This window comes from Otolemur garnettii, unplaced genomic scaffold, assembly GCF_000181295.1.
Source record: "Otolemur garnettii isolate 467f Iridium unplaced genomic scaffold, OtoGar3 scaffold00007, whole genome shotgun sequence".
Lineage (NCBI taxonomy): Eukaryota > Metazoa > Chordata > Mammalia > Primates > Galagidae > Otolemur > Otolemur garnettii.
In genome coordinates, this window is record NW_003852402.1 from 13,944,911 (window position 1) to 13,972,743 (window position 27,833).

At 46.3% G+C, this 27,833-nt stretch overlaps 2 protein-coding genes across 3 annotated transcripts in view; one reads left to right on the forward strand and one right to left on the reverse strand.

The window, feature by feature from the left end:
• The window catches only part of LOC111723011 (synapsin-3-like), a 113,190-nt gene extending 88,905 nt beyond the window's left edge, over window positions 1–24,285 (forward strand). Inside the window, exons 4-5 of one of the 2 annotated variants that reach the window (XM_023509295.1) lie at window positions 18,818–18,977; window positions 22,142–24,285. In XM_023509295.1, coding sequence (XP_023365063.1) covers window positions 18,818–18,977; window positions 22,142–22,249 — 268 coding nt within the window. In that variant the 3' untranslated portion in view covers window positions 22,250–24,285. The remainder of the gene's footprint in view (window positions 1–18,817; window positions 18,978–22,141) is intronic. The other variant, XM_023509296.1, reaches the window with a different exon arrangement.
• Window positions 24,027–27,833, reverse strand: part of TIMP3 (TIMP metallopeptidase inhibitor 3) — a 56,212-nt gene continuing 52,405 nt past the window's right edge. Inside the window, exon 5 of the mRNA XM_003783266.3 lies at window positions 24,027–27,813. Coding sequence (XP_003783314.1) covers window positions 27,616–27,813 — 198 coding nt within the window. The 3' untranslated portion in view covers window positions 24,027–27,615. The remainder of the gene's footprint in view (window positions 27,814–27,833) is intronic.

Genomic DNA, 27,833 nt, shown 5'->3' on the forward strand with positions numbered 1-27,833 from the left:
TTTTTTTTTTCAGAATCAAAAAGATTAAAAAGATTCAATTTAATGTTGCTGAAGGTAGATACAACTGGCCTTCCATCAGGGAGAAAAGTGAAAATGAATACAGATTTTCTGGGGCACCGTAGAAATGTGTGTGTTCACAGCCCTTTTTCTCTCTTTTTGTCCTTCTCTCCTGCCTTTGGCTCAGTAAGTTTCCTCCTAGACACTTTCGTTAAGGAAGAAGTTAGGGAAGTTCACAGAGACAGAGGCATTCTGTCCAGAAGTCGTCGTGATAATTTTCTTTAAATCTAAATGCCTGCCAACTAAGAAATATGAGGTAATCAATAAAATTAAGTTCTAGATGTTTAATTACAAAATGGCGAGTATGTATACTTTTATTTAAATGTATTATTTTTTATTTAAATTTATTATGTATTTATTATTTTATTTAGAGATGTACACATTGATACATATAGTACATACAGATTTGCACAGTGACGATTTGGGTTAGAGCACATTATCTCCGAATTTCTATCTCTACTACGATCTTTTTTACCCTCTTCTTTATGCTTTACCGTGCTGTTGGATTTTATTTCTTTAAATAGGCTCATGTCTCATCTATTAACAGAAAAATCCTTATGAAACTTTTATTTCCCTTTTGGGGAGAAATTTGGACCCTGAGAAGCTCACTGGGCACAATGACGGCCCTTGACTCTCTCCAGCAGCCTTAGGAAACCAACTCTTCCAAAGGCCCCTAGAATCAAGGGTGTTTAGAACCGAGGAGCAGAGTTTGGGGCAGAGGTGAATCATTATAGCTGGGGCAGGAAGAGTGGCGAGGAGTGAGATGTGCTAATTTTAGCTTGTCTGATAGAGTTGTTCCAAGATCCCTTCCAAGACCCCTCACACATGCTTAACTCCATCCTGCAGCACCCACCCCAGTGACTGTAGGGCAGACACGGGCACTAATGGACTTCAGATTGCAGCAAAATCTCCACTGCTTTAAATAGAGGTGTTTGATACCAGTTGGGATGCCAGGTCTGACAGAGCTGGGGGCCTCAGCACTCATTCCTGTTTGAGGCCCAGTGGCAAAGCCCCAAGGGGAGCTGGCTTTCCCTTCACTCTCAATGTCTCTGAGGCAGAGTCCTCATCGTCCTCCAAACTGGACGATGTAAATTGAGTATCTCATATCCAGGCCGAGTATCCCTGATCCTGGATGTGGGGGACCAGAAGTATTTCTGATTTCAAAACTAGAAATATTTTCATTATACTCAGCAGTTCATCATCCCTAATCCAAAATCCAAAATCCTCCTGTGAGCATCATGCAGGCACTCAAAAAATTTCATAGTTTGGAGCCTTCCCGATTTTGGATTTCTGCATTTGAGATGCTAACCTGTATCTTCTGCCCATGAAGCCTAACAGCTCGAATCGTGGGGGCTGCTTGTGTTCCTGCTCTGCTACCTGTGTCAGTGAAGCTTTCTCTTTCTGTCCTTCTCTCCTGCAGGGCAGTGATTTAGAACTGATTCTTAACAGTGCACTTTGCGGGCCCTTTATAAAACTGTGTGACTTTCTCTCCAAGTGACCTTAAAAATACTAACTCGATCCTATGCAGAGCTTTCTTAAAACAACCCCGTGGACAGCAGTATCTTGAGACCGAGATACACATGCAACAAAAGAAGATACACACGATGTGGTCAGGAAGCACGTGAGCTGATACTACACATCGTTAGGCAGCAGGAAAATGAAAAGACAAACTCTAATGAGACATCAAAGTACCCACTGTTGGTGAGGACGTGGGGTAATTATCCTGCGTCGCTGGTGAGAATGTGACGTGGTAAAGCCCCTTTGGAAAATACTTTGGCGTTTCCCATAAGCTTAGATATATAGGTACCATACTTCTAACCATTCTTCTATTAGACTTTTCCCCCCAAAGAAATGAAACACGCCAAATGTCTTTTATAAGACTCTTCATAGCAACTTCATTCATAATAGCTTCAATCTGAACACAGCCCAAATGTCCATCAGCTGGTGAACCAGGGAGCAGAATGTGGCCCGTACATGTGATGGAATGCCTCCCAGTGGGGAAAGGGGACAGACTTCTCAGAGGTATCCTTGTGTACATGTACTCATTGTCTCTACCGAGTAACAAATGATCACAAATTCATCGAATGAAAACAATGTGCATTTATGACCTGACAGTTTGCATAGATCAAGAGTCTGGGCACGGTTTCACTGGGCCCTCTGCAAGGCTGCCATCAAGAGCTCCTCGGAGCCTCTTATCTGGAGGCTCAGTGGTTAATGGAATGCCTTCCAGAATCACTCAAGCTGGGGACAGAATCCCTTTTCTTGTGGCTATAAGACTGGGCACCCTGGCTTCTTATTGGTGGTCAGCTGGTGGATGCTCCTGGTGGCACTCTCAGCTCCCGGAGGCAGCCACTGCTTCTTGTCATGTGGCCCTTTTCACAGGTCTTCCTACAACCTGGCATCTGGCTTCTTCAAAGCAAGCAAGTAGTCACATAGCTGGCGGAGCTGGGATTCTAAGCCAGGTCTAACTGCAAAGCCTGTCTCTTTTCCTTCACATAAGACATCTAATTCCCCTCCAAGCTGCCATTTTCACAGAGGAGAACGTGGCGCCCCAGAGAGCTAAAGAAATACTCAAAAGGCCTTGCAGAAGCCACTGCAAGTGTCCAGCTTGTGTGTTCTGATTCCAAGTCAGGGGTCTGCCAGACCTCATGCAAGTCTTCTAGTGGATTTTAAGAGCTACCATTGCATTTTAAAATTTTACCATGTGTGTCATTATAAATATGCTTAGCAACATTGCTCTCTTAAAATACATAATCTTATGAGACAATTCTTTAACAGAATGTATGGTTGTCCATGAAAATAAAGGTTTCAGAAGGCATCCTCTCCACGTTCCTTACCTGCCTTCTTTCTCACTTGCCAAATTCTGAATTTATTTGGCTGTTTGAGGGCCATATGCTTCTAGGAAACATCTGGCCCCTCTCTGGTGCCAGGGGGTGAATCTTGGTTAGTTTCAGCTAGCTGTGGTCATTCATTTCCCACCAAGACAGCCGTGTTTAGAAGAGGGTACATGATACAGTGCTGACCAGTGAGGCCTGAGAGGGACCTTCTAGGAGATTCTGGAAGATCCACCAAGCTTCTTAAAAGCAATGCAAAGAGTTCTTTCTTATAGGCATGAATGAGGGTGTGACCCAGGGAGCTAGCGTGGCTCACTGATAGCACAGACAAGTGAAGACAAAAGCCCGTCCAGGAGAATAGGAGTCAGGACACAAAGCACATAGGGTATTGACTCTGACCTTTCAGCCCCTGATTTACTCAGCCCTGTGATTGCCTCATCTCAGTGATAATATATTTTCTTTCTTGATTTGGTCATCCCTGTTATTTGTAGTCCAAATCATCTTAGGCATAAAAAACATAAGCAGATACTACCAGAAGCCTTTTTCTTTAGCCCCAGACTCCACGGGGCATAAAATTCTTAGAAACATTTGTCTGTACTACAGCCTATCAAAATCAGTGGCAGGTGACTGAAGTTACACGTTGTGTGAATGTTAAGATCAGGTTTATTCTCAGAAGTGTGTGTTAATAGGGAAAGATTACAACAGCCTAACTGTCCATCTGTAGGGGACGAGGTCAATAAATTAGGGTAGAGCCACAGGATGAGATACAAAGAAGAGGCATCTCCATTTGTACTGATATGAAATGATTTCAACAATAATGCTGCTTTGTAGAAAAAAACAACAGAACTGTCTACAGGAAAGTTTTAAATTCATGATTACAGAAAAGCATCGGAAAGTCACTGCCTCAACTCTTTATCTGGATTGCCTTATTTGACTCTTGTAGCCGCACCACGACCTGCATATTATTGTTATCAGTCTACTTTTTGAAGATGCATAAACTGAGGCACAGAAATGTTCATTGATAGTTCTGGGATCACATAGCTGTTTAGTGGTAGAACTGGGGCCCAATCCCAAAATTCATGCTCTAAGCCGGTGATTTTTAACTGGTGTGCAGCGAGAGGATCTTAGGTGTGCCTCAAAAATGTTTAAAGATCATTCATTTACTTTTTGTTGTTGTTGCAGTTTGGCCAGGGCCGAGTTCAAACCCACCACCCTCGGTATATGGGGCTGGCACCCTACTCACTGAGCCACAGGCGCTGCCATGTTTAAAGATCATTAATTACTCTCAAAAGAAGTTCAAAGCACCATAAGTATTTTCTTCACTCTTTTTATCGATCAACATAATTTAAGTGTGCCCTGGAAGTTTAGCTACAGGTTCAAGTGCGCCGGGAGATACAAAAGGTGAAAAACACTGCTCTAAGTGCACCACCAATAGACCCGTGGGTTAATGGAAGAATTAAGTTCACATACACTTAGCCAGTGTTTGGCCTTAACCAGTGATTCTCAAAGGATGGGCACCAGCAGCGTTAGAAATGTGTTAGGAGTGTATCTATGTACGTGGAAGCATTTTCTAGATTTAGCCAGACCTGGTTTTATGTGACCGCTTCATGCTGATTGATGTGTTTCTTGGCTGGCATAAGAACGTGCAGTCTCACCTAGCTGGGAAAGTATAAATCCATGCCCAGCCGAAACGTGAGGAAACACACCTGAGTACCGAATATGCAGTAGAACCTCCATAGTTGACCATCTGTCTACATTGACCACCTCCTCAAGTTGACCAAATTTTCATAGACCAGACGTGCACCCCAGGTACCTATCAGGACAGAAGGCCTAGTTCCTTTGGTTGATCACCTCTGTATGTTGACCAGTTTGCTACAATCCCTTGGTTGGTCAACTTATAGAGGTTCTACTGCATATTAATAGTTGGCCACCACTACGAACTCTGCAGGAAATTACCCTCTGATTCACAGTGATGTCTGATGTGGGCTAAGGAGGTACCAAGACTCTGTGACCATTCCCAGTGGCTGATAGATCTGTGTGCACCCAAACTGGCTCAGTAATTTCTCAAGTTAGATCCTTCAGAGGTCTGGGGTCACAAACCCTTTCCTTCCTCCATGCCTTTCACAGAATAGATGCTCGGTACAAGTGTGTTGAATGACATCCCAGCTCCCCTGCCAGCAGCTCTTTTGGTAAAGAGCTTGGACCAGGAGTTCTCAGCTGCCCATGAAAATTACCTGGAGAGCTTCTAAAATTTTCCAAGCCCCAGTGGCCACCTCAGACCGAGTACTCCTATGTCAGGCTATCTGGAGGCCAGGAGGAAGAGAAAGGAATAGATGTGAATAGTTCTGAGAGCTCCCCAGGTGGCTGCAGTGTGCGGCCAAGGTCACGAGCCACTAAGCCAAGAGGAAGAGGGCTGGTCTGGCAAGTGCCAAGCCAGCAAAGAGGCAGAGCCCCAGACAGGATGGGTGAAGCCCAGATGGCTTTCTCCAAAGCTCTGCTCTCTTGCTGCTGGGATGGGCATGAGAGCTGAGCTGGAAGCAGCCAAGATCCTGTCCTAAGAGGTTCCTGTCCACGGCGGAGGGTGCAGCTGGAAGCATTTATGCTGGAAACCCTGAGTGGGTGATGGTCCTAAAAATTGCTGCCATATGTCTCCGGCAGGGAAGGCAGGGCCCACATTTGTTCCCTGGGGCCTTTGCAGCCTCTGTCTGTAGCAGCTCGGTCTTCCCTGGTGGGGGGCCCCTGAGTAGCTCCTTTTACTTTAACAACTTCATTGAGCTTCAGGATTCCTTGCAATTGGCCAGGCCCTGGGAAGGACAGGTATAAATCCAACCTCACCCCTCCCTGGCGGAGCTCACAGCCCAGAGTGGGGAGTGGGAAGGAACTCAGCAGCTTGGATGTGTTGTGGTACAGGCCAGCAGCACTGAGGCTTTGGGGGGGTTCTTTCTAAATATTCCTATCTGGACTTTAAAGCTTAGACTGCTTTTAAATAGGGATAGTTGAACACACTGGCTTGATAACCAGTAACGTTTTGCTTTAGTTACTTCAGATCCTTTAAAAATAAAAACAAATCTGAACTATTTCAAGCGCAGAGAATATTATTTTCTTAAATAATATTACTTAAGCAAGTAATATTAACTACACTTAAACAAGTTTGCACACAAACTTTATGGACACTCTGTATAACAAGCACTGATACACCAAGGGGGTTAAGAGCTCCCACCCTAGAGCCAGGCTCCTTGAATCTTCACGGATATTGGGGAGGCTGCGTCACCCCCACCCACCCCGTGACTCTGTCTTATCTCACACACACACCCCCTCACCTCAAAGGACAGATGTCCGGATTAACATAAAGCTCTTAAAAAGGCGAGTGCCTAACACTCTTATGTTCATGACTGAGTTTGTCAAATCTTAACATTTTGTCACTTTTTATAGGTTATTTTTATAAAAAGAAGTGTAAGATTATGGGTGATTTAATGATCCCCCCTTCCATACCTTTCCCTAGCATCAAAGTTAGCCAGGGTTTGGGGGATCAGATGGAAAGGCCCCAGCTCCTAAGAAACGTCTCCAGTGCGGTAGGAAAGGAAGGTGACCCAGGGACAGGGGAAGCTGGAGAGGCAGCCGGGGAGTGGGGGGTCGGAGAAGATGACCATGGGAGTGCTCACCCATGAGCACATGGGGAGCCCATGTCCCTTTGCAGACAGACGTCACATCCTGCCCCCTCCTCTCTCCCAGGAAGCCTTCAGCGTCCTTTTTAAATGGCTTTGGATAAAAATTGTTCAAGATTTGATTGTGGTGATGGTCACTCAACTCTGTGAACCTGCCAAGATCCTCTGAATTGTACACTGAATGTGTAAATCTTATGTGAATTATACCCCCGTAAAGCTGTTATATGAAAAAACCACCAAACAAACAAAAGATAAAAATAAAACTATCCACTTTCAACCCCTTAGAAAACTCCACCAAGGATGGCTAATTTTATGGGAAGAGGGGAGGCCTAGGGGAATGGCAGGAAGGGCTGACCCCTGAGATCAGTGCCACCGAGGGCTGTGGGGACAGGAGTGAGTGATTTAGGGCTCCAGCCCAGGCAGAAGCATTCGCATCTCTTGGGCCCAGCATCTCTGGCCAGCACGGAGGAAGCAGCTTGGGGAGGGGCGCCTTCTAGGAACTGTGCACCCCACCAGGTGAACACTTCCTGCTGACTGAGCTGATCAGGGAGCCCATGACTAGCTCAGCAGTTAAACTGACAGAACACAGATGTGGCTTGTCAGGCATGGATATTTGTGGGGAAGGCCTTGGGTATAAGTATATATTAGCGCCCGGCCTTGGTTTGAAATGTGCTCTCCCGTCACCCCTCGGCAATGCCATCATTTTTTATCTCAAAATGGGCTTCCCCGTTTCCTGCCCTCCCCTCTCTTCCCCAGCATCCGTTCCAGCCGCTGCTGAGGAACAGCTGCCTGGAGGTCCATCTCTCATCAGCTGCCTTATCTCCCCGATGAATAATGTTCCCCTTCCCCGAGCAGCAGCCTGGCAGGAGGCCCGCCCCAGCGCCGTGCAGGCTGCTGACAGTCCTGGCCGCCCCAGGGCCCCCGTGGGGGTGAGGCCTGACCTCTCTGCCTCAGAGAATTGTGCCCCAGGGTGCTGGCAAGGAGCAGCTCCAAACTCAACCATGCTGAGGACATTTCTATATTCCCAGGGGCAGTCACCGTGCTGGGTGCTGGGGAAACAGAGACACTTCAGACAGGGCTCTTGTCCTTCAAGGGAGAGGACTGTGACCTTTATGAGAGAAGTGTGGTTATATTTAATAGCAGAGACCTCTGTTATTAGTTGTTCCTGGGAATGTATTCAGCCACTCTAGCCCTCAGTCTTCCTTATCTGCAAAAGGGCTGATAACAGTGTCGCGTGGATGGTGTCAGTCCTCTGCTCACATCCTCTTTGCCAGCTGGTACCCCCAGTGGCTGTGAGTGCCAGGGTAGCGCTGCACCTGTGGCCTTCTCTACTGCCTGGGGGCAACAGTAACTGCATCCCTCCCTCAGACACCTGAACTGAGAGGAGTCAGTAACTGACTGCTTTTGGGAATGCAGAAGCCCAGCCCTCTTCTCTCCAGGTAGGACAACTCCAGGGTGCTGTGTCTGCTCCAGAGGCATCCCCCACCACATACCCCCATAGGGCAGGCCATGGCTGTTTACCCAGAAGTTTCCTTCCTTGTGCTTCTCCCCTCACCCAGTATAGTCTCCCTCAAGAGCATTCCCTCCCTGAATCACATGTGTCCACATCCCTGCTTTGGCCTCTACTTACAGAGAGCCCAGCCCAAGATGAGCACAATTTCCACAGGGGTTTGGGCTGAGGATTCTCTGTCATGCTTGGAACTCCCCCCACAAGCGCCTGGCACTCAGTACATGCCCAACCGTGGGTGAACACAATTATTATAGATATTACTACATGACACATTGTAGAAAGGAAACTCAGATGTGCAGATACAATGAGAGGTAAGAGCTGAAAACCTTGGCTACAAGTCAGGAATTGGAGATAGTTATCCAGAAAGGGCCCTCAGAGGTCACTTAGCCCAGTTCTTCTACCAGTGAGGAGACTGAGGCCCAGAGAGGAAATGCAGCACTCTCTCAGACACACAGCACTTCAAGGGCTTTGCTGGGACCAGACCATGTCTCGATTTTTCCACTACTCATCGTATTATTTTGGCATCCCTTTTACTCACGAAAGGGTTATTGACTTGAAAGGCTACAAGACTTTGAGAAGTGAAACCTTTTCTATTGCAGATCCATTTGGATCTCTTAAGCACCTGCTGTGTGCTTAAGAACTGCTATTTATTCAGGGAAGGAGTCACATAAGAATTTTTCAATCCCTTAGTTTTATGGTCTGAATATGTGTCCCCTGCCCCAAATTTGAATGTTGAAATCCTAACCCTTAAAGCCATGTCATTAGAAGGTGGGGCTTTTGCCAGGTGATGAGTCATGTGATCTGAGTTCTCATGAAGGGAATCTGTGCCCTTATAAAAGAGGCCTGAGAGAGCTCCCCCACACCCTTCCACCATGTGAGGATGCCACAGAAGGCACCATCTATGAACCAGAAAGCTGGCCGTCACCAGACATCGAATCTGCTGGTGCCCTGGTCTTGGACTTCCCAGCCCTCAGAGCTGTGTCGTTTGTAACCACTCAGCTTATGGTGTTTTATTGTATCTGTTCTGAGGGACACTTAGTGATTGCAGGGTGCTTTACTGTTCAAAGTGTGTTTGTAGGTGTGTGAGTGATGGTTACCTTTTAAAAAATCAGTCTGTATAGTGATTTTAAAAACTTTTTTTTTCTTTTTTTTTTATTGAATGGTAACTATGTACATTAATGCAATTCTGGGGTACAGCGTGGTGTTTTCACATACAATTTGAAACATTTCCATCAAACTGGTTATTTTCTTAGTTATTGTGTTAAAACGTTCATAGTCTTACATCATTTTCTTAGTTATTGTATTAAAGCGTTCATAGTCTACTCTTAGAAAGATTCACTTGTACCCTTGTAAAAACAACTTTTTTTAATGAGTTGTCCACTTGTAAGTAATTAGGGACTACTTCCAGATTTGCACTTGTTTTGAGTAGTCTGGTGCATATAGGGACTTTATTCCTATGTAGTCACAGTGGCTCAACCTTAGACCAGACCCATGCTTTTTCCTTCATCAGTCCCAGCTTCTCCCCATTTGATCTCCCTAGAGCCTGTGTTGGCTGATGTTTATCTAGAGGTTGTATCTTACTATAGAAAAGGAAAATGTTTCTCATAACTCCAGTTGGTGTCCAAAGTGGGAAAGTGAGAGATGCACAGAGGGGCATACGTGCTTCCAAAAAGGGTCAGAGAGAACGTTGCGGAAATGAAGGGTATTCCTACATGCTTAAATATGGAAACAGTGTGTGAGGAGAGACCCGTGAAGATGCCCACCTCACTCAGCCAGGAAAGTACTTGCATGGGCCTGCGGGAGATCCACTTTAAGGGAAGCTGAGGACTTAGGCTCCCGGCACTCCTGGAGCAGAGGAATGGACCCTGAGCTAGATCTGTGCTACTGAGAGAAACGAGATGCCAGGCCTGTGTCGGGGAGTCGGCAGCTAATGGTCTGTTGAGGTGTCTCAGGCATGAAGCAAGGGGAGGAAGAGCCAGAGTGAGATGGGGGCTTGGGGAGTACAGGGACCAACCCCAGACACTTCATAAGGGAAGACTCAGCAGCTTTGGTGGGTCTGAGGGGATGCCAGGAAAAAGAACTACAGATGACTTCAGGGTGACAGATCTTAGTTCCTGGGAGCATGGTGGACCTTTACCAGAAGTCAGGAGATCCACTTTAGGGGAAGGTGGGGACTTGGGATTCAGCCACAGTGAGCTGGAGGTGATGAAGGGAGACTCAGGCTCGCAGAAGGTGCTGGTTGCACATTTACACACATAGACTTGGAGCCAAGAGACCCACACTGAAGTCTCAAGTGGGCCCTGTTCTCCCAGTGCTTGATTTCTCTGTGCCATAGTTTATTGAGGCTATGGATAGTATCTACCTAGTAGGGTCACTGTGGGGTTTAAAGATAAACATAATTAAAACCCTAAAAGTTATTTCTGGCATGAAGAAAATGCTCTATAAACATGAGTCATTTTCTTTTCTTTTCTTTTTTCTTTATTTTTAGATAGAGTCTTGCTCTGTCATCTGGGTTAGAGTGTCATGGCATCAGCCTACCTCACTACTACCTCAAACTCCTATGCTCAAATGAGCCTCCTTCCTCAGCCTCTGAAGTAGCTGGGTCTATAGATGCATGGCACTATACTTGGCTAATTGTTTTTATTTTTTGTAGAGATGGAGTCTTATTCTTGCTCAGGCTGGTCTCAAATTCCTGGCCTCAAGTAATCCTCCTGCCTTGGTCTCCCAAAGTGCTAGGCTTACAGGTGTGAGTCACCCTACCCAGCTTGAGTCATTTTCCTTGCAGTTTGTAAGGACAAGGTGGGGGGAGTCCCTGAATGGAGAGGATTCTGCAGAGCAGAGATCCAAATACTAAACCTGCCTTGGAGATGGAGAAGACAGCAGTGAAGAAGTCAGGAGGAGGTGGCTAGGAAACAAGCAGAGAGGGTGTCTTCGAGGAAAGGAGGAAATGGTTTGTGGACTTGAGGACAGTATTGCTGCTGCAGAGGCCTGGAGGAACCTCCTGCAGGCTGCTTTTACCATCCAGGGACACTTGGCAATGTCTGGAGACATGTCTGTTTGTCACATCTGGTCCTGGGAGTGCCAGTGCATCCAGTGGGCAGAGGATGACCTAACATCCTACAGTACACAGGAAAACCCCTCACCAAAAGGAATTATCAAGTCCCAACATTTCCACAGTGCTGAGGTTGGGAAGTCCTACTGTAGAGCCCACAGGCCACGTGATGACTCACAGTTCCACCACCAAGAGCTGTGCAACCTTGCCAATTTCTGTAATGGCTCTGTGTCTCAGTTTCTTTATATGTTTTCCTTATCAGGCTTAAATGAGTGAAGATATACAGAGGGCTTGGGCCAGAGCCTCGTAGTACATTAGATATAATTAGAAATCAGGGGAGGTGAGGACACAGAAGAAGCCATTTGATCCGGGGGGTTGGCATTTAGAAGTGACCTCACTGCAATTTCATTGGGCTGGAAAGGGGCGAACAGCCAGGTGCAGAGCATTGAGAGATGGGTGTGTGGGAAGTGGGGCTGGTAGGCACAGTCCTCCTTGTGCAACAGACCTAGCAATGAAAGGAAGAGGGAAATGATGGCTCATTATGGCTGTTAGGACAAGTGGAGAGGACGTGTTTCTTATTTGTCTATGTATATATCCATCTATCTATCTATCTATCCATCCATCCATCCATCCATCCATCCATCTATCTATCTATCTATTACCTATGCATGCTTGCCAACTGAAATTTGTGGTTAATGGCCAAACCACAATATAACAAAAATGGAAATTTTCTTTTTTTTTTTAATTAAATCATATACACATAGATCATGAATACATTTATGCATATGTGGGGTACAATGTGTTGATTTTATTTTATACAATCTGACATGCTTACATCAAACCAATCAACATAGCTTTTGCCTCATTTACTTGATGACGGTATTAAGACATTTCTGTTCCACACTTGACAGAAAAGAAGGGAGATCACCTACCACCTCACCACCTTAATAAACAAGCATTTTTCCATCTCTCCTTCCAGGCCCATCATTTTTACGGTGCATTAGTCATAAAACAGGCTCTCTTTTCTATTGTTTTATGTCACATGAAAGTGTTCTGTAAGCATTTTCCATGAGGTGACTTCATTGTTACATTTTCCATTTTTTTCCAGAATGATGATAACCTCATTGTTTTTTCCTGATTCTAAAAACGCACTGTGCTCTTTGTTTCCTTTTAAATGCAGACAGTTCCAAATTCCCATTTCCCATCTCACACTTCAAATAACCAGATTAGCATTTTGGTGAATATCCATCCAAACAAACCTCCGTGCCTTTATCAATTTGTTGATTTTGGGGGGAGTGGCTCCTGTGGCTCAAGGAGTAGGATGCCACCCCCACATGCTGGAGGTGGCAGGTTCAAACCTAGCCCTGGCCCCCCCCAAAAAATTATTGATTTTTATATATATTTGAACATTATTTAACTGATAGTTTATTTGAGGCCTTCAAGGTTCTTTGTTGTTGTTGTTGTTGTTGTTGTTGTTATAGTTTGCTATGGCCTACTATGTCCCATCCCCCATCCCCCCTCCCCCAATTCATGTTGAAACCTAACCTCCAATGTGATGGTATTAGGAGGTGGAGCCATTGAGAGGTGACCAGAAGGTGAGGGTAGAGTCCTCTTGAATGAGATTAGGGACCTTATTAAAGGGACCTCAGGACATTTTAGCAAAGTGAAACCAGGAGGAAAGACCTCACATGACTCTGAATATGCCTGCACCTTGATCTTGGACTTCCCGGCCTCCAGAACTGTGAGAAATAAATTTCTATTATTGAACAGCCACCCAGTCTATGATGTTTTGCTCTAGCAGCCCAAACAGAGTAAGACAAGGGTGTCGTTTTGAGAAGGGGGAAATGGGGCTATGGATGAGTACACACGAGAACAAAGGGAGCCAGAAAGTCCTGAAAGCTGCTGGGAAGAGGAAATACTGGGGATGCACAGGGTATGGGCCTCCTGAGGCTGCTGTGACAAAGTGCCACATGTTGGGTGGCTTACACAGTGGAAATTCACCCTCTTGTATCCTGGATGCTAGAAGTCTGCATCTAGTCTCCCGTGTCATGCTTCCTCTGCAGACTGAAGGGGGCAGCCTCCTCGCCTCTTCTTGGCTTGTGGAGGCGGCCAGCCATCCTTGGTATTCCCTGGATTTCAGGTACATCACTCCAATCTCCGCCTCCCTCTTCCTCTCTGTGTGTCTGTGTCCAAATTTCCCTCCTCTCCTAGATACACCAGTCAGTAGATTAGGGCCAGCTCAACTCCAATATGGCCTCATCTTGGTTACATCTGCAAAGACCCTATTTTCTAAGTGAGGTCACATTCTGAGTTACCTGGGCTTAGGACCTTAAGATATCTTCCTGGAGACATAGTTCTACCTGTAGCATGTGAAGCTCCCACAGGGATGGAGGAAAATGATAGAGCAAGAACAGAGTCAAGGGCTTGTTCTCTGAAATGAAAGAGGAGGAAGACACCAGGACAAAGACGCCAAGTGAGGCTGAAGCAGGGGATGAGGAAGCCTCCTCTTCCTCCAGCAACTCGTGTCTGTGTTTAGTTAACCTCCTAGCACTTTACAAAGAGAGCCCCGGGATCCATCAGAGAGCCTGCTGTCTGTAAGCCCCGCGGGGCCCCTTCCCCACCGGTGTGCAGCTGGCAGCTGCTGTGCGGGCCCCCTGGGCCCCCCTGCAGCATCCTGTTGTCTGCTCCTCACCAGATTTTTGGTTGGCTGCCACCTAATTTCTTTTCAGCCTGGACTAATTTCTTGCAGTCCTCCAACTGGCGGGAAGCACTGCTAATTCCCAAAGTCCTTCCATATGGCTGTTCCGATCCCTCCATCTGCAAGGCTCACACATTCCCTCTGGTTCATCCTCACAGCAGTCCAGAGGCATCAGGAGGATGGAGACCATTTAGATGTTCTGGTCTCCCCTGACCTTCTGATGGTCTTCTCAGCTCCCTTTGTCCCCTTCCCCCAGACTGGATACCAAGGTTGCATTGTCAGAGATAGAGAGAAATGTTACGGGGAATATTATGAGGGGACATTGAGGGGAAGCCTGAAGTCCCTCTGCTGATAGACGTGGATGTCAGGCAGTCGGGAGCCTTCTCAGGCATGGCTGGGATCAGATCTGGCTGTGAGGGGTCTCAGCATGTGAACACAATCAGCATAATCATCACCCCTTGCCAACTTGGCTCTTGGGGACCAGGGGACATTGACGAAATAGCAGTCAAGCGACTAGGAATAATGAGGCCTCTGCTCATTAACTTAGGTCCCAGGTAAAGCAGAGCCAAGATCTGTACTTGCCACCACAGGCCTCTGCATATTTGAGGGAATTATTACACTTCTCCAGTGGCTGAAAGTCACTCAGCCGCTGGCCCCCTGCCTGCTGACGCCACCTGAAGCATTCAGTAATCCCCGAGCGAGGCATCACCTGTCCCATCTTTCCCCTGTAATTATACCTCATCCTTGATTTCCTCTCTAGTGACGACAGCCACTTCTGAGAAAGGCCTGGGATGAGGAGTCTAAATAATATAGCTCATGTTAACAGTTTAAAGCCAAAATAACAAGAAAACAGCTATAGCCTGCTGCCAGGATGTGCCAATTTGTGTGGGATTGAAGGAGACCTCGCCCAGGCACAAAAGACCCAGAGTTTGGGCCCCGTGGGTCTCCCCCAGGGAGGCGGGAAGGCGCTTAGAGGGTTGTGGGGACTTCTGACCCAGCCCCATCTCTTGATGCTACTTCATCATACCTTGTTCAGCCATGGAACCAATTGCAAACTTTGCTACTTACTCCCAATATCAACCAGGGCGCGGCTGGTGGCCCAGTTCAAACTAGTTGAGGCACAAAAGGGTCCCATAACTCAGAAGGCAAAGGTGGTCTTGCTGTCAGGCTCAGCAGCAGTCAGGGGCTTCCTTAACGTCAACAGGGCTCTTGTCTCTGTTCCCAGCTAGGGCTTCTGCTACAGCCCAGGTTCCTCCTTCCCTGCCCCAACTGATGTGACACTGGCTTAGCTGGCCACCCTTCTATCCTGGAGCTCACATACAACATCCCTGAGAAGGGTTCTGATGGGCCCGTTTTATATCAGAGGCACTGTCCCGAGACCAGTTCCTGCCCAGGGAAATGTGGTTCTCAGATCAGAGAGGATTTTATCAGGGGCTCTGTTTCCAAAGAAGGGAGGATATGAGCAGATCAAACAGAACCCAGCGGAGGTCATCACTATGAGGCCCCTTCTGTTCAGTTACCAGTGCCATTCCCTACCTGGAATACTCTCCAACCTTGCCCACTTGACAACCCCTGCTTTTCTTCTGAGACTCAAGCCTTCCAGCGCACACCCACCTCCAGGCGGAGTTTAGTACAGCCTTTAGTACCCCAATTATTTTACTCACTTGCTGATTCATTTGTTCATTTACCAAATCCTGAGAGCATCTTGCATCCAACATGGGTTGTGAGTTTCACAAAAGCCAGACTCCTGTTCCTGTTGTCTTAGGATCTTGGGCCTCTGCCAGAGTGCTCGGCTCCCTGTCAGGGCTTGGTGACTGCTGGAGTCCACACCTGGAATGTTGTGGTGATGTGTAGGAGTTGGCCATTCCCTGGCTGCAGAGGTACCTCGGGGTGCTAGATACGGGAAAGGGGAACCGCATGCCACAGGTCGCCCAGCCTGAGTGAGTGATTTCTCTGTATTCCATGCAAATCTCTCATACTCCAGACTCTGAGAAGGACTCTGTGCCATGTAGGTAGCAATGAGTGCAGAATTCAAACTATAATATAGTCCTGGTTTGTCCTGCTACGTGTTTATCACACATGGGATTTGCTTATTTTTCAAATACTGGATCTGAGAATCTCAAGAGGTCATGGGAGCCACCCTGAATTCTCTTGGGTTAAAAACCTCTTGCTGATGTTAACATACCTCCCAAAGTACGGGACTTGTTACCCCATAAGGCAACCCCGTAGTTGTTCGGGGCACGCATTTCCTTCTGCCTACTTTGTCCATCAGTTCTAATTCTCCGGGACCAGTGTCTCCCCCTCCCAGTGGCCGATCCACTGTGTGTTCATTCATTTACTCCTTCATTTATACCCACATTCATGAATGCAATCGTTCATTTAAAAACACTGTGAAGGCCTATTTTGTCCAAGACAGGCAGGTCCTCTGTTCTCCCTGAGCTGGCATCTTTAGACGAGAGACAGACTGTTAGCGACTAAACAAATAAACAGGAGAAATAAAATTATCCCAAGAACCAAGGAGAGAAAAAACACGGGGTCATATGAGGGTTAAAGCAAATCTCAAAAACCTAGACAGGACTGGTAGCTTTGGGGACGATGTGGGAGAAGAGCCACCCGTCAAAGGAATTAGAGGGACAGTGGTCAGTGTGAGTCGCTGGAGGTGAAAAGGGAAAAAGCAAATGGGGGGAGGGGGGGGCGGGGCAGAGGCCGGATCACTAGAGGCCTCATAACCATGGGAAGGACCGAAGGTCTCTCGTCAGAAGGAGAATGTTTCCAGGGTTGTAAGCAGGAGAGCCGTGGGTAGTTTGGAAAGAGCACTTTGAATGGGGAATCCTTTGGTAGATTTCCAAATCCTTAAAGCTAATGAGGACGTGACTGCTGCTTTTATTTCAAAGAACCAGAAAGGTTCCGATTTGGAAGTGAGTTTGAGAAACCTGGAGAGAGAAAGCTCTACAATGTCTGGAACCCGAGACACACCATGGGATTCTCCTCTGGGAAGGTTGTCTTGGAAGGGCAGCCTCCTTTTCTAGGCAGCCACATTCATTTTTTCTTCCCGGGGCTGTGTCTCTCTTATGAATTCAACACAGTAGTAAAAAGACTAGGAGCTCGACCAGCAGAGACCTTTCATTATTTCCTTGTAGAGATAGATGGCATTATCCCTAACAAGACACCAAGTTTGCTGCCACTGTTGTGTGTCATACAGGCCACACTGCCTGGAAGGAGTGGATGTCTCAGTGGCAGACCCAGGGCTTCAGAGGGCCCACTGGTCTTCAAAGCAAAGAGAGAAATCAAAAGGGAATAAATGATCAGTTGAATTGGGGTGGGAGGAAAAGGGGGATGTAAAACTTGTGTGTGTGTTGTTTTTAAGATGCACAGCCATTATAAGAAAGGGTGAGCGAGAATCCCATAAAGTCATTGCCACCCACATGTGATAGGTAAAGGCGGTATCCTTAACATACAGAGCTCACATCAATGAGGAAATAGTAGGTCTCAGTTTTTTTAATGGAAAAAATATGTGAACAAACTCTTCCAGAAAAGAAAATGCAGATGGTTAATAAAAAGTGTCCAATTTCACACCACTAGTGAGATACAGGGTATCTTTGGGGGACATTCCCTTATCAACTTGAACAATATATTTTTCAAAAACCACAGTGCTGGCAAGGCTGTTGTGAGATGGACACTTCCATAAGCAATTGCTGAAATGGACCTTTTAAAGAGGGGGCACTTTTTTTGAGTACCTTAAGAAAAGTTTATATCTTTTAATCCATTAATCCCACTTCTTAGAATCTATCTTATGGAAATAGTTTAACAGGATGGCACTAGTTGTGTGCAAAGATGTTTATGTGTGGAATATTAGAGATAGCCTATTTAATAATATATATCATTCAGAGGACTAGTGTATAGAGATAAAAAATTATATTTTGGAAGGTATATTCATAGTAAGAGAAATACTTCCACGAGCACAGTGTGAGCCATGCGTGTGGAGAAGATGCCACTGTCCAGGTGGCCCCTTGAGATGTGTTACAACTCAGTACTGGAGACCCTGCCATTTTCTCTGGTGGGTATGGGGGGATGTTTACACTCATCATCCATTTCTTCCCCACCGCACGGCTGCTTGCAGGGTCAGACACCAGCTATCCTTTTCTTCCATCTGCACCGGGGGCAAATCCTTTCCCTTGGAGAGTAATTTCAATTTCCGTTAGAATTATTTAAGAGGTACAATTCATTTGAAGCAAGTATCTGCTCCTCGATGAGCCAAGTGGATCGATAGGAGACCTCTTTGAGTGTCGGCCTCATCTTTATAGAGAAGATGACTATTTTCATGTGTCTTAGAAGTGAGGAATCAAAAAAAGAGGTAGCTCCTTGGCCGTATGCAGCAAATACTGTGTGACTACCCCTGGGGCTGTGTGCAGGAGTAAAAAGCACGGGGACGTGGATGACCTGAGTTCAAGTGCGGCTCTCCTGCTCCCCGGCTCTATGAGTGGGGAAGTTCCTAACTTCTCTGAGCTGCAGTGTCCTCACTGCAAATTAAGTAGATGTTCAGTGGAGACAATTTAGAAAAGAGTGTCCTGGTTAGGCACGGTGGCTCATGCCTGTCATGCTCGCACTCTGATTGGCCGAGGCAGAGGATTTCGTGAGCTCAGGAGTTTGAGACCAGCCTGAGGAAGAGTGAGACCCTGTTTCTACTAAAAATAGAAAAACTATCCAGGCATCGTGGTGGGTGTCTATAGTCTCAGCTACTCAAGAGGCTGAGGCAAGAGGACTGCTTAAGCCCAAGAGACTGTTGTTGTTGTGAGCTAGTAGGATACCATGGTGACAAAAAAAAAGAAAAAAAAAAGAGCCCACCCACAAAAAAAACCCAAACAGGAGTAAGTATACTCTCTTTTCAGTCCTTTGAGTTTGTGGAAGGGTAGCCACGTGTCAGCACCCAGGCCTCCTCCTCCCCATTCTCAACTCAGAACTAGCAGGGTGGTAGTGACGCTCTGCTGACCCCTCTCTCAGCAGATCCTTCAAACCAGACTTCATCCTGGTCCGCCAGCATGCCTACAGCATGGCCCTGGGCGAGGACTACCGCAGCCTGGTCATCGGCCTGCAGTACGGAGGGCTCCCCGCCGTCAACTCTCTCTACTCCGTCTACAACTTCTGCAGCAAGCCCTGGGTGGTAAGTGATGGGCCAGGAAGACCTGGAGGGGGCCCAGAGGGAGTGGGCCCATTTCCCAGCACGGAGCCCTCTGTAATGAAAAGAATCTTATATAAGGGACTGAACAAGCTGACTCTTATTGAAATATTTTATATAGAAAATAGTATATAATTCCATGTTACAACACGGTAGCATTAGAATAGTCTAATCATAAGAATGCATTGCAATGTTTTGATTAACATTCTATCATTTTATCATCATTGTTGTTAACAGTCGGCACCATTTATTGAGCACTTACTATGGACCAGAAAGCTGTGCTCCTGGGCTTAGAATAGTATAATCATAAGAATGTGTTACTTTGTTTCCATTAACATTCTATCCTTTTATTGTCATTGCTGTTAACAGTCGGCACCATTTATTGAGCACTTACTATGGGCCAGAAAGCTGTGCTCCATCACTGAGTGGATATCATTTCCCCATTTTGCAGAGAAGGAAACTCAGCTTCCTTGACTGGGGTCATGTAGTCAGTAAATGGTGAAGCTAGAATGTGAAACCATCTATCCTCAACATCCCACATCTTATTTCTCTTCATTTATTCATTCATTTCGGCCATTCATTTGATTTGCATTTCCAGCCAAATGTTACTATAAGAGAGACCTTTTATTTTCCTAAAATATCAGCCCTCCACTTCTTTAGATACTCTCATATGCCTTACCCGGTACCCGGCTTTATTTTTTTTTCCCAAAATACTTGTCTCTACTAGAATGCTTTTCCATTCATTTGTGCATTATCTGTTTCTCTGACTGACTGGAAGTAATTTGCTCGTGCAACAAATATTTATTGAGCAATTACTCAGTTCCAGCTACTGTTGTTAAGTCCTAGGAACACAACAGTGAGCAAATCATGATCAAAATGCCTGCCCAGTGGATTACATTCTAGTATAATGCATAAGCAATATACCGAATATGTAAAATTTCCTACGATAAGTGCCCAGGGGCGAAATAAAGGCGGGAAGGAGGAATGATGATAATGTGAAGGGTGTGGGGTATGTGGCCTGTGGCGCTCACAGCTCTTTGCTCTGTCTGGTGTTTCTGTCATTCTGTGTAATCATCTGGTGATGCAGGGCAGTACTTGAAAGTGTGGGCCCTGCGGGCGGACTCCCAGGTCCAGCCTCCTCCATTTATAAGCTGTGTAGCTTTGGACAATCTCCTTAACCTCTCTGAACCAGCCTTATTTGGAAAATGATGACAATCTAGGGGCTTCCTGATTGGTTTACCAGTTAACACGTATAAAGGCTTATAATGGTGGCTGGCACAAGGCAGACATTCAGTGAATGGTGGCAGTCATCACTGGCACAAGGCCTGTGCCGAATGGGCGCTCAGTATTTGCTGAATGTCTGCACGCATTGATTTAAGAGAGATGGATGGTCTTTACACTATTATCATGGCCTTGGTCCCCTTCTCCTTTTGCCCTAACTGAACTTTTTGGCCTAAGGCAGCCAAGATTCAAGTGCTACTGTTAGAAAGGGCCCTCAATAGTATCAGCCCACCCCCCTCACCTTTTCCTCCACATTTATTGTGATGTTAGCAACCACAGTTCATTAGCACTATCCATGTGCCTGCCTGAGCCTTTAACATGCATATCGTGTTTAATCCTCAGAGGTACCTAGGGAGTAGGTGTCACTAATTATTTCCATTGTACAGATGAGGAAACTGGGGCTCATGTAGCTAGTAGTAAGTGATGTCATTGGGCCTCTCTAAAAGCCCTGTACTTAATTGTGGATCTAAGCTCCCATCCTGGACTCCTATTTCCTTATCTGTAAAATGAGGAATCCTATCACTCCCCACAATTCTGAGGTCTACCAGGCCCTCCAAGTTGGCTTCCTATTGCACTGTACATGCAGGTTACACCCCAAGATTTGGCAGACCAATCCTGGGCAGATGCAGAAAGTTCCTAATGACCCCCAAGTCAGACTGGCATGAGACTTAACCTCCCCTTTCTAGCCATTAGGCATCCACATTTAGCAAACAAGTTGCAGCTGATTGCACGCTCTTGCTCAGGAGCTGACTTGCCCGTTCCTGCTTATATCCACCAGTAGCTCTCTTTTGCCATCTGGGTGAAGTCTAGGATCCTTGGCTGTACCCTCATAGCTTGCAGTAGTCTGTGATGGATTACCTTCCAGCTTCCTCTCTCACTGTCCCCTCCACTTGAGGCCACATCCATGACATTTACCGAGACTCTACAGCACACACAACTCTCACTGCATCCCCACAGTGTGGTGAGAAGTCCTTTCCCTTCTCTGGTGCCATCTAGTCCAGGGAGCATCCCTGATCCCCTGCTGTGGTCCCATAGTCCCCCACACTTCTTTCCCCTTCTATCTCAACCATGTGCCTGTGGCTTATCTTTGCTCAGGGTCAACCTGTGGCCCTGATGATGAAGTGCAGTGATGGAGCTCATCCTCTACCTCTAGGGACAATAGCTAATCTAGGAAAGAACAAGGAATTGCCAAAGCAGCACCAGCACAGTGGGAAGGGCTGTGGCGGGAGCTATTGGAAATGGGTTGTGACAGCAAGAAAAATGCGCATTAATAATGACAGCATCTAGCCTTTGAGCATTCCTATGGAGACAGACAGGCCGTCTCTTGCCAAGAAGTCTATGCGGTAGGGACTCTTGTTGTATCCAATCTGTAGGTGAAGAAAACAAAGCCCAGAAACCTGAAGTGACTTTCTGGGTTACACAGATAGTAGGTGGTAGAGAGAGAATTTGTAACCAGAGAGGCTGGATCCAAGGTCTATACCATGAATTACTGTGCAGTGCTGCCTCTCTAGAAAGAAGACATTTCAGACAGAGGCCATGGATGGCACTGAACATCAGCAAGTTAGCTCAGGGACAAAGACCTTATGTGAAATGCTGGGGATGCTGCGTGTGCCCATTAATGCAGTTGAGCTGAAGCCAGTATCCTGCCCACTTTGCAGATCTTGGGCAGGCCTGGAGGGGTCGATGCAGCGAGATAATGGAGAGGATGAATGCCCAGCCCAGGACTCTGGTGTTTATCTTGTAGCCTGGGAATGGCTATTGGAGCTGAGCTCCAAGCAGTTGGTTGCTTGAAGGTCAAGAAAGTAGAAATGGAAAGTGTCACCAGGCTGGGTAACAATAGCTGATCAACCTCTTCTCTTCTATTCTAGTTCTCTCAACTCATTAAGATCTTCCATTCCCTGGGTCCTGAGAAGTTCCCGCTTGTGGAGCAAACATTTTTTCCCAACCATAAGCCAATGGTGAGTACCCTTTTTTAAAACTATGTTTCTTTTCATGATGTGGAACAAACACAGATGTCTGAGTCCTCAGGACTCAAGGGTCACTCCGTGATCACCTGGACTCTCATGAAGAGCCCCAGTGTCTTGTGAGAATGCCTGATTTTCCTGGGGGACAAGCCATCTCTCCAGGTGAATTTTGGGCAGTAAGACAAAGGACAAAGGTGGACAGCATTTTGTTGGGACCTCAGGAATCTTTAACATATTAGGGACAACTTGAGCTGGCATGTGGAGCCAGAGGTTGATTATAAAGGTAAAAATGTTTTCAAGGCAAGATGTTGTTTCACTTGAGCTCTTTCTGGGACATGATTTCAAACTATATTTTAATACAAAGCAGCAATGTTTTGTTTGCAGTGATTGTTGAGGGACAGTTACCTTATGTGTCCTTTTCACTTTCTAACTTTTGAACGCCCCTGAGGTTGTTTCTGGGAAGCAGGTGGAGCTTAGCTCATGGTAAAGCCCCTGATTTGGGGGATACCTTGGAGGGAGAGACTAAGATCTTTTTGAGTGGCATGGAGAATTCTCCATCTACATCTGGAAGGTGGGTGCAGGAGCTGTGGGCAGCTAGACACAGTCCTGTTTGTGTGGCACAGTCTTGTTAAACTGGTCAAAGGAAGGCAGGGCCATGGCCTTGAACTTGAGCTTGCAGAGAATATGAGTCTCAGGAAACAGAATAATTAGTAGGGTATCTGGTAGTCCAAGCTGGGGGCTGTGGCCTGTTTGTAAGATTGGAGGTCTGGCTGCTGAACTGAACAACCCTGTTTGGGGCACTGACAAGTAATACTATAGGTTCTAGCTGGGAGCAGCTGGGTTAAAGCCGAGGTTTTCCATTGATTGTCTTTCCTCTATACCTGATCCAGTGAGTGTCACAGAATCTGAGATGTGCCAATTGGAATAGAAAGGGCACAAGTGTAACCAATCATATTCCAACAAAGTATGTGAATACAGTGGAGAAAATCTGGGGTTAATTATTAAACCAGCCTGAGTTTGGATCCCAGCTATGTCTGCATACTACTTCTTAGGCAATGGCTTACTGTCAGTAAACCTTGGATTCCTCAGTTATATGCTGCAGATGACAGTGGAACAACCTCATCAAATCATTGCGATTACACATGATCATGAATACAAAGTGCTGTGCCCTGCATATGACAGGTGCTCAAAGTACAGTAGCTCGCAAATAGCGGTAAAACCTATAACCTGAAACATTTTCAACAGTGGGAGGCAAGTAGGGCAAGGGGTCTGTAGGCCTTTTGTGTGTTTCGGGAGGGTCCGCCAGCATCATGGAGCCTCATGAGTTCCTGGCATCCTCAACCAGGCTAAGCCATAATTGGAATTTCAAGCGAACAATTGGCATCAAGGCCTCCCCTCTCCAACTCCATCAGGTTGATATTCTTAGGGAAAAAACAAGGAAGGATGAGTCATGACCCCAGTCTGGGACTACCTGTACCCCCAGCCATGAGTGGTTAGATAGAAATCCAGATCTTGTAGAACTCTGGAGAACCCTGGCAATAGAGTTGGGGACCAAGGTCAGAGTTGAGTTTGCAACCCAGAGAAAATCTAGGTAACCATGCCTGAAATTCCTCCTGCCAAGGGTATAAAAAGGACTGCGGTAGGCTGGGGCAGGCTGTAGAAGTGGGTGTCGGAGGGAGTGTGTACAGGCCTGGAATTAGGGCAGCAGGACAGCCGCCCAAAGCACTCTGGTGTCCCTATAACCCCTGTGGCTGTCAAGATAGAACAAGGCAAGAGCCGGCAGATATGTGATAGAAATAAAACCACTTTACTGTTTAGAATAAAGGACACACTATAAAAAGTGAACATTATGCAACATTACAAGACAATATACATTCACGGAATATAAAATTCATAAATAACATGGAGGAAAACTGTAAACAGTGCTACAAAATTTAGCAACAAATACATTCCTTCTAGACAGGGTTTTCTCTGGTTGGTTTCTCTCCATCACTTCTGGGTTTCAGGACAGCAGACTGGCTGTGGGGAACGTTGGGGACATAGAAGAATCTAAGAAGCCCCCACCCCCAAAGCATGAACCATCCTCTTAAATTCTTGCTTTCCTCCCACTTTCAAAGAGCCAATTCAGAAGTTGTTGAAAGGCTATCTACCTGCCTTACGTTCCCCCATTTTGTTTTGCTTTTGCCATTATATATTTATAATGTTTCTCTCTGATAAAAATACTCTAGTGATATTTTTACTTGGGTGCCACCTTAGGATGATCCACACTGTCATCCACAAGATGAGAAAAGCTAGGGCAGACAAAGGTAGTATTTCCTGGGGCCCCAGTGTCTCTTAGACAGAGTTATTGCAAAAATTCATTTGTTTCTTTAATTGTTCAAGAACCATGGTGTGAAAAATGGTGCTCATAGCTATAGGTGAACCACCATGAGGCAAGTCTGAGACTAAAATAGGGTAAAAAATATCAGTCTCATAGTCTTACCTGCCCTGCCCTGGTCTAAACATAGGCTTGAAAGGCAAGATTAGCCTGGGTGTAGGGCAGAAGAGATTCCCAAAGAAGGCAAAGAGAACTTGGAATCACAGCCCCATGGATTTGTTGGAGAAATCATGGCTTCCTACTTGGGTGGTCAAAGGGTCTTGGAGGAAAGGGAATGAGAGTGAGTAGCAGACTACACAGGGCCAGTAGATACAGAGCAAGCATGTGAATGGACTTTCTATTTTTTCCCCTTCTCTTTCCTACCCTGAGAACCATGGGGGTTCAAACAGAGAAGAGGCTGGAGGAGTCTCAATTATTAGCTCTTTCTAGTTCCCCTGATTCACCAGTCTAGCTGCCTGCCCCATAGAAGTATTTTACTCTCCTTTCCACTGTAGAATTTGATTCAGGAAAATGGTGGCATGTGGGTTTTTTTTTTTTTTCCTCTCTCTCTCTTAAACACAATGTATACATATTACAGCCTACACATGACACAAGATTTAGCAAAATAAAACGTTCACAATATAATTGAAATATGGAAGTGTCTCAGCTACATAAATGACTTTAAATTATACAGTAAGTGAACAGGTGAAATAAACAAAGCTATAGCTTATAGAAAGCTCAAAAACCGCCCTCTGACCACATTGCTTTGCAAAAGACCCTTCTTTGCCCAGGACCTCCTTGCCAAGGTCTAACAGGTGGAGCTGTGGTTCTGACTTCTCTACTCCACAGGGAGACTTCAGATGCCTTGTGTTCAGGCTTCACCCAAGTCTCTCTGTGTGTGAATGGGGGTGACCACATGCCAGGGACGGAGAACGGCCAGATGCTTCACAGAGGAGACACCAGTGTCCACTTGTGGACCTGCGGGAGGGCACCTGTGCGGGTTGGGCAGGGGCCCCACCTTTCGAGACTTTGAGGTTGAAAGAAAGATAATCCTCCAAACACCAAGTCTGGGCTCATCCCTATAAAACAACTGACCCACTGACCTCAGCACCTTCTGCTCCCATTTCCCCCTCTGCCAAATGGTGTGACCAGCCAGGGGAAAGGCACAAGGTAATGCAGTCGATCCTCAGGAACACCTGCACTGTCTTCCTGCTCTGGGGTTCTGCCAAACACCCTGCCTGGGCATTTGTGTGTGTGAAAGACACTACAGTGTGCTGGCTGCTTCTCTTTTTTCTCTTCTCCTGTTTCAGTCAGCAGCTCTGTTTCCTAAAGTGGAATGAACTGAAGATATAAATGCTAATAGAGGATAAATACCCATAGTCTGAAAAAAGAGACAGAGAGCGATCATGTTGAATGTCACCATCCTACCATCCCCAACTCTGTGAAGAGACATTGTCACCTACTCTTGGCATCTCACTTTTAACACTAAAACTTAAAATCATTTCATTTAATAGGAGAATTTAAATCATAGTTTTATTTCAAAAAAACACAACAAAAACCCTACAATGGATTGCAGAGTCGGGCTTCCCCAGGGACCATTTCAGTTCCACAAGGTGAGGACCTCAGGAGGTGACATTCACCCACCAGTGAGCTGGGGAAAGAGGAAGACCAGACCCCCCACCCCAACTGACTCTCATCTGCTATCTCAGCCAAGCCAATAAGGCAGTTAAATGAAGGCCCCAAACATGAGGCAGAAGAAGAAGACAGGGACAGAGGTCAGATGACCCCCAGTTATGGGGAAGAGAGGGAGCTGAGGATGTTCAGCATTTCAAATTTTAATTAAGATGAAAAAAAAAAGTCAACTTGGAATGTCATTATTTTCTTCAAACAAGCAACGACAACAAAGTAGAAGAGATTAAACTATTGGCGTATTTAACAGCATTGAACAGAATTCTGTGTCCTATTAAAAAAAAAATTAGCTTATGTCCCCGTGTGGGTATATGCAGATGTGTGTACAAACACATCACCCCCTAGGTGAGCTAAATGCTACTTTGGAAATAGTATTCTCTACCCAAATCTACTTGGCTATATCTGTGGATAGTGTATGGTGTGTGTATTTCTCCAATTTACAGAAAGGCAAGCTCCCAGCCAAACCTCTACCAAAGTGTTTTCCAAGAGGAAATCTTGTGGGAGGCAGGGAGAGGAAAGATATTTATCTCAGTCTTTCACCTGAGCCTTTGTACAAGGCAGGCCAATTACCTCCTGATCTCAGGCAGATGTTTAAGTCTTCACCAACTTAGAAAGCTCTGGTAGTGAGGCTTGGGCTGCTTGATCCAGACATGGAAATATCTGGTCAACCCAGGCATCCGTGGGCTGGGGGACCTGTGTGTGTGCTGTGTCAGCTCTGGCCCTCTCTTGCAGTTTCTTCCTTCTCTCCCTCACTCTGACATGCAGACACAGACACAGCCTGCTTGGGACATGCAGCAGCTGCTCCTCGGTGTGCAAAGCTTTCCCACACCTCGAGTCTGTCTGCTTGGTGCCCTTGACCGATCCTGAAACAGACGGCCTCTCAGCAGCTTCCTTGTCTGTGCCCTTCATGTATTGGGACGGAGGAGAAGGTCAAAGGGAAGAGGGCCTGGGAGATGGTGGGGTGGGGAAGGAGAAATAGGGGTAGGTACTACAATGCCCAAGGGGGGTAGTTTTTCGGTTTTTGTTTTCCTAAAAAAATAGAGATTATATTATCACCAAGAAGAAGGAGTATGCATACCTCGTTCTTTCTGGGCATGGCACCAGAAATTCCCAGGTGGAAATGGGTGATGTCAAAACCAAAAAGAATGGGCAGGGTGGGGCCAGGAGGATAGTTCCAAATAAACCCCGTATGACAGCACAGACTTTTAAGTGTTCGAAGTGCTAAATTTGCAAGAAAACAGGCACTAATTTCATTGTCATCATCTGGGAAAAGTTAGTGTCCGAGGGAAGCTCAGTGGGAAGGGAGGGAAGTGAGGTGGGCAGGGTCTGGCGCTCAGGGATCTGTGGCATTGATGATGCTTTTGTCCGGGGGGGCCCATCCTCGGTACCAGCTGCAGTAGCCGCCTTTCTGCCGGATGCAGGCGTAGTGTTTGGACTGATAGCCGGGGTAGCCGAAGTTGGACAGCATGTCGGTCCAGAGACACTCGTTCTTGGAGGTCACAAAGCAAGGCAGGTAGTAGCAGGATTTGATCTGCAATTAGATAACAGCCA